General features: G+C 40.9%; 1 protein-coding gene across 1 annotated transcript in view; it reads right to left on the minus strand.

The window, feature by feature from the left end:
• T265_01578 (hypothetical protein) overlaps positions 1–1,177 on the minus strand; it is a gene marked incomplete at both ends in the record, with an annotated part of 2,012 nt that extends 835 nt beyond the window's left edge. The window contains one exon of the mRNA XM_009165637.1: positions 224–1,177. Coding sequence (XP_009163901.1) covers positions 224–1,177 — 954 coding nt within the window. The remainder of the gene's footprint in view (positions 1–223) is intronic.
• Between the last annotated feature and the right edge of the window lie 6,469 nt (positions 1,178–7,646).

Raw genomic sequence — 7,646 nt, forward strand, 5'->3', positions numbered from 1 at the left:
TTAATTCGATTGATTGTTCAGCGAAACCTCCTTAAGAATCTTACTTCTCGATTGAACCAACCGTACTTCAAATATCTCGAAGTCCGGTTAAATTACGGGCGCTCTTCGTTCGAAAAAGATTAACAATGTTGCGCTATTTATCCTCCGAAAAAAAAACACATTATTGCACAATACTACTATTTCATATGGAATCTCGTGGGTGGTACAATAAACGAGTCCAGACCTGTTGAAAATTGGGTAGGAACATCAAACAAATTGGAAAGAGTGATGCACGATTAATTGATTCAAAAGAACTGAACAGTTTTGATAAATCTTTCAGTTGTTTTTCGAAGACAGGATACTTTGTTACATAGTTACCTCTGTCGGCACGCTGCCTCAATATGATTACAATCACCAGAGGGAGAGTTAACAGTAAAAACACGGAAGTCAAAATCAAATGCCCGACGATTCGGGGCAGTTCATTTTGTGTTTGATTAACTGTCACACCCATTCGATGACGATTTCTCTGATTGCTCTTAAATTTCCCAATAATCAGTGCATTAAGTATAATTATGAGACATGTCGGTATGATATAGGCTCCACAGTTCATTAACCACAATATAAACTGAACGCCCCAGTGCAGAGGATTCGGATACATGCAGCTTTGATCAAGAGTCTTTCCATCCGTAACTACGTCAGCGTGTACCAACTGCGGGGATAATAAAACACATAAACATATGATCACGACGGATAAGAAATAACTGAGCCGCCCGACGAAGAAGTCCCCCCGAAAACGAATCGGATTGTAGGTTGTAAGAAACCGATCGAAAGTGAACAGCACAAGCAGCGTGTTTGAAGAAAAGCTCGTCAATAATGTGCTGTAGCTCATGAGCTTACAACTCCATGATGAAAGTGTGTCCAGTTTTATATGAATGACACAATCACTAATCCAGTGTATTCCCCTTCCAAGGAAATCATCCAGTAGTGCGTCGAAGATGAGATCCAATGTCTCAAAAGTGGCAATCCACATAATGTGAACATTAAATCGGGATTTTTGTTTGTTCTGGAGGACGATGAAAGTGGCAAGCACCAGAACATTTCCAACAATTCCAAGGAGAACCAGCACTGGAGTCACGTATCCACGAAACTGGTAAACCATAATCTCCTCTCTTCTGTATTCGCTCTCCAAGCAGCCCATTTTTTGTCACCCACCAAACGTTTTCACATAATGTGATTGTTTGGTCCGCTGCTGCTGCTGCGTTTATATTTAGTATATTTTAGTACGCGCATCGGAACCAGAATCAACCAATGATCACTCGCTAGAGTTTATCGATTAAATAAGCGTGCGGTGCTCCTGTTTCTGACACGGGATGTTCACGCCCCTTGGAAATCCCGCAGCACTGGTGCGCTGTTAATACCCAACGATTATCAGAAAAGCAAAGCGGATATCTGCTATTAGATTCACGCAAGCAAACAAATGGATCATTGGCAGAATTATCAAGATTCTTCCGTTATCTTGACGTTTCACAACAGAAACAAAACATTAAGTTGCCAAAATAAAAATGCTTGTAATTAGGAAGTAATTTTGAGCGTGTTCCACTAACCAAATACTACCACGGATGATTAATATAAGGCGGAGGACGTAGGGAAATATGCGGCACAAGGCATTTTAGAGCTTTAAACGCATGACATGTCTGAGAGCATCTATTTGCTTCATCTTGGACAAAACAAAATTCCGTTACAGACAAGAGTTTGAAAGAAATCGTAAAAGTTTTGGGAGTCCAGAGGAGAGTTGCCATCAACGGCGGCTAACTTGAAGCTGTCGTGAAAGTCACTGTACTAAGTCTGCCCGGATAAAATAAGTGGAGAACACGGCCAGCTATAGAAACCAAAAGGTCTTACTGGTCGAAACGCAGTATCAATCTGGCAAATAACAACTCATATGAACAACTGTCGATCTGCCCAAATAACCACAGTACTCACTCAAGTATCTGAATTGATTATCCTTCGGAAGCCGTGTTTACAAGTGGCCGCGTATTTGTTTGTTCTGGATTTTTGACAAAGGCCACTTTTGTTCGCTCTTTTTATCCTGCTACAGAAAAGCTTGACAGTTATTACAAAGATGAACGTTTTTGGAAGTAACATGCCAGTACCCAAATGTCTTATTGATGGACTAGGTAATCATGCTTCGTTTTTCAGACTTACTAGTTGTTTTGTCAGGTGAATAGAGAGTCCGGAATTCTGCATTCAGCACTGCTAGTACCTCAGTCCAAGTGAGTGAGAGCTCTGTACATTTCAAATTAATTTTATTCATCATTTTGGTGAGGAGTTTGTGAGTATCCAAATTACATTTCCCTTAGAGCCAAAAGGGATCATTGTGGGAGCACGCATACTACTACAATGAATATTTGACGCGATTTTGTCTAGTCCATTAAGTTCACTCACCAGAGGAGTTCGGGAAAACCGCCTCGGTATTAAGCTGGTGTGGCGGACGAATGTAGCACCACATCACTGTACTCTACGACTCACTAGTCTTGCCCGTAAAGAGACGTTTGTTTCCAGTTAGATCTATGTCAAAGAAAACTGACATTTCTCACAGACATCTTTTTATTTAGTGATCCAATTTTCCTAATTTTTTTTAAATTCTCTTTTTCACTCCAGTCTCCTGAAATGAAGTTTGAGGAGCACTTCCGTTGACGCGCGCCTGGAGTCATAGAAAATTCCAAGTAAGACTCAACGAATTAGATTTTTGATGGTCATCTTAGAATTATTTCTGTCTAGTACGATCACGAACGCTGTTCTAGTCATCCAAAGACAATTCGGACTAATTTAGATACATTTTGCAAATAAGTCCTTCAAGAAGGAGAGTTACTGCAATCATTCTAATAAAAGAAATATTTGTTTGGAAAAAAAGTTATTCAGTTTTTTATACAAATAAATACATCATTTCTGTGCCCAGAAGATGCCCTCGTCGGGTGTGGACACCAAATGACATGACGTTGTCAATCAGCCGATTGTCACTCATGGTTTGATCCGTTTTCCTTCACAGTAAATTTTCCTTACCTGGATGGGTCAATACGACCCTACAATATCTATCGAAAAAACTGTCTAATGTAGCTTATCTGAATTTGTCTTGTTTCAGCCACAATTTCTGGATGCATGTTGTTACCCTAATGTTTGAAGATTTTCCAGCTGTTTTGACTACTATTTCAGATCGAATCATTTTGCTAACGAACTGCATGGCTGCGTTCGGGCGTTTGCACACACTGGGAACTGATAAGCGGAATGACTAGTATTGCTTGAACGCAGAGAGCGAATAGTTGTGTGTGAATGCCCAGGTCGCATTGTTAGTGGATGTGTCACTTACAGCATTAACTGAAAAATAGTTGTGTTCACAGTCAAACTTAGACTCCGCATGCACATAAACCGTCATTTGACCATTGTTCGTGATTAGTTGTTTAGCTTGCTTACTCGCGAAATATACTAATGGCTAAATATCATTACTATGACTTCCTGACAATCAGGCTATCAACCAACTCATGGAGCAGGTATTCAGTGGTCTGTAGTGCCTTGCACTACACATTGAGCGCAGTGTTTTGGCGTGCGGCCCATAGAACCCATAGAACTTAAGACACAGTACTGGTTGGTTTAAATACGCGAACCAGAACACAGCGTAATTCACCAGTAATTCGACGGAACCTCAACAAAACCGGAGCTTATATGAAAAATGTAGCACAAAAAGAAAGTTCAATTGCAGAGATTTACTAAAAGGGAGCCTTATATCAATGTATAATCTCCAAGAAAATGGAGCTGACATACATGGTCAGCCGATCGGACGCACCTAGGAAAGCTGTAAGTTTTGTTACGATACAGCAGATCAGGTCCTTTAGATGAAAACGTTTTTCAGAGGTAAAATGTTTGGCCAATTTTAAGGTTTCTTGGTGGCAATAAAAAATTCGGCTTACTGGGGCACCTTGAACAAAGATGACAACGACCATAAATTATGCACATCACACACAAACTCCAATTAAAAAAAACTGAGCTTACGGGGATGGTTCTCAGGTGGTGAGAGGAGCATGTTATGCTTTGTAGGACGACACTTCCTACCGCATGTATATGAGCTTCAGTAGAGAAGTGGTCGACTCAATTTGTAATAGTCATAGCAAGAATGCCAAATTTGTGGCCCAGCGAACATGATACAGTAGAGAAGTCAGTTAGTAGTCCGAGATAATTTTCGATGGAGATGCTAAGCGAAGGATTTATTGTGTAAGCGGACTTTGGTATTTCACCTAAACACCCAAATGATTAATCCATGTTTTAATAATCTCATTGTCGTTCGGATTACTCGTTCTGTTTTACGGAATCCTAAGCATAGACTTGTTTGTTCCTAAAGAATAACATTCTGGCCTGCAGTCCCTTTTCTTAACGGCAATTTGTGGTGTTCCCAAAACGTCAGTCATATGGAGAAGGGAGTTGAAATGCAGATTAAAAAGCGCACGTTCTCGATCGGGCACAGCTGTGCGCCCACAGAGATTTAGTGAAGAATAATTCTGTTTGCACCCATGCTTTTAAGGTAAGTTAAGTCTGATGGTAGTGCGAGAAATATTTGGCATCTTAGATTTCGTCCAAAAAGTGAAAACAATCTATGCTGAAGTCGCTTTTGTTCTTATTAAAGATGGTCACCGGTGCATATTTGCGAAAACCTTGGGTGTTTTAAACTTTCCTGAAAGTAGTTTGCCCACGTAACCCTTCGGCTACAAGCGGCTGGCCGTGACTAACTTGTTTTTAGACAGGATATGACACAAATCATCCTGTAACCACAGAAGCAACATCACATATTCACTAGCTGACTGGCTTCGCATATGTCTGTAGGACATATTGGCACTTCCTGAGCAGTATACGAATTTGCACTGTTCGTGGTACCTTATTTTTGAATTTTACTTAACCGTAAAGATTGTACCTCAGTCGCAAAGGTAAGTCTATTGTTCTCCCTGAGTTTCCCATCATCGTCGCTGTCTGAACAACCTGTGGTAAACACGCGTGGTTCATTGATGTACAATACTATTTTAGTGGATAGCCTTATTATGAAGAGAAGAATAAAAGTGAATGGTGGATGGACATGATTATAGCATATAAGAAACAGTCCGAGGTGCGTACATCTCCAATCGTTCATTCAGACGATCTGAAACCAAAACATAGAATGGCAGCAGCAGTTTAGTCGTACACGGAATCGCGCAGACCATATCCTGGAAGACCATATCCGGCAGGGACGGTACCCTGAATTTTTTAACTTACCTTTGTAACTTCCTGTCAGGTCAAAAGTTGACCTCCCCAGTTTTTGGGACATTCCAGACACGAAGGATCGCTTGCTTTTTAGAAGCCGACTAATCAAAGAGCGCAACAAACCTGTAGTATTTTATGCTGAACACATACTACGACTGACTTCCCCGTTGCACAATCGAACTCTTGCCCTTTAAATGTCTTATTAGGGATCCTTTGGCTTCAATGTAAGACAGCTATGTTTATGAGACGACGGTTAACGGAGACCTGTCGATCTCTTAGCTCCGCTACTCACACATTTCACGATATAACGAAACAATGGCGCCACAGTTAGCTACAAAAGTCTATTGAGGCACTGAGGTGTATCTGTGTGTCCGCAAAGGCGCTTCAAATAACCAAGCGCTACCTGAGGCTCAGAAATTCACACACTGGATCCAACCGTCAAACTAAAATCAGAACGTCACACAAATTTCTGGGCACTAAAAAACGCCCCACAAACTTGAGTGCTTCTCCTAGGGTTGCATTAAGTATGTTCGGTGACCGCATATTCGGGTGCATGAAACTACATTTTGTGGGTGCAATGCACATACAAATGGATGAGTTACTTGGTCTTTGCATTCAAAGCCCCTGCATCTTCCTTACGAAAACGAGGGCGTGTCTTGTGTGTATGTCGTATACATAAGATCTTCCTGGACATAAATTTGAATGCAGGGGTTTTGAAGGCATTCCGGCATTGGACTTAATTAATCGACAGTCATAAAACTAAGTAGGGGTGGAGGAAGCGGGTATCCATGTCGGGCGCCTATTTGGACCCGAAGCTTTTGGAGCCCCGTTATGCTCTAATCCGCTCGAAAGTTTGATAACGCGATGTCACTGAGTTTCTGGGTTATTCCTTTCTTAGCAGTCGTATACAAAAGATAGACATTTTCTATTACGCTTTAGAAATGTATGAATCCCAAAGTTATGTGTCGTTTATGCTTGTGGCGTAGTTGAGGCGCATGAAAGAGTGTGAATATTTGGCTAGCACAAAAACTCTACTTGACCGAATTCCTGCGTCTTCCATTAAAGAACAACAAAGAAATAGCGACGTCAAGAATTTTGGTTCACTTGGAATCAAGCTGATCGCTCTATAACTGCCGCATTAACCAGAGGTCTCTATTTTGAAGACGGCACTTTTGTAGTTCCTCCTTATTAGACTGCGATAGTCTCTTTGTACGATGTGAATACACATAGATCATATAAATGCTGATTGGAGACGGGACTCTAATCCTTAAAAAATACAACAGGAAGGCAATCCGAAACCGGATCTCGGTGGAGCTTGAGAGTAGATATGGAGTCATAAAAGCTTCAAGGCAATGTGGTGGAATCAAGTAGCATTATATCCTATTGTTATCCAGGTGAACAGGCACTATTATACCGTTCCAGAATAAAAATTTTAATTAGGCAATAATTTTTCGACCGGTAAGGTTCTTTAAATTGTTAAAGCTCTACATGTGGTAAATGCAGCTTCAAGACAGGAGATGTACCTGGTGTAAATTTCAATTTCCTGGAAGTACTGTAGATTAGAAGGCGGAATTCTTTGGTTTGATTAACATACAAGCTTATAAAGATACTGTGGTATGGAATACATTAGGATTTCAGGGCGTACGTCGAACTATCAGTAAGAGATCTGGACACGCGACACCCTTGTTACCAAAAAAACGCTTAACGAGAAAGGCGATCAAGAAGTGACACTTAGATAAGTTTACTTGCTTAAATCACAAACAACTCGGTTGTATAGCACCTAGAAGAAGCATTTCAGTCCTTAGGTTTTCTGCCTACATAGAACTTATGTTTAGATCGGACAAGGATGTGGAAACAGCCTACGACTTTCAGTTAGGAGAACATTCACCAGTGCTCAGCTACTGGTCCTGTTCTATTGTGCAACAATAACAAGAGGTTTTTCTATTCATGATTATTCAGATTTAATTTATTTCATTTTTACAGAGTATAGTCGAGCGTATATTGTTTTACAGGGGAATATGACAGGCCAAACATCACTCAAGTACACTTCACGCCTGATCGTTATGGATTCACAAAGTGAACCTGATGGGGTCAGTGAATATACACTCATTTGCAAACTAATTTGGTTTTTCGAGAGACTCACCTGGAACCCAACTGAATCTCCCGTTTATTATATTCTCAGGCAACTGAATGTGCTGCAACAGGCCGCCTCATGTTTCACTCGCTATGATATTCGAGATATAGCGATACATGTACATCTTTGTATTGCAGCACTAATAAGGTTGCTGAAAATCCGTCGGGAGCCCACGACCGGTTTCGCTCTTTTTGGGGCTCGTCAGGTAGGTGCAGTCCCCGGGTTTTTGTCAACTTTATGTTCTACTTGA

The sequence above is a fragment of the Opisthorchis viverrini genome (genome assembly GCF_000715545.1).
Source record: "Opisthorchis viverrini unplaced genomic scaffold opera_v5_17, whole genome shotgun sequence".
NCBI lineage: Eukaryota > Metazoa > Platyhelminthes > Trematoda > Opisthorchiida > Opisthorchiidae > Opisthorchis > Opisthorchis viverrini.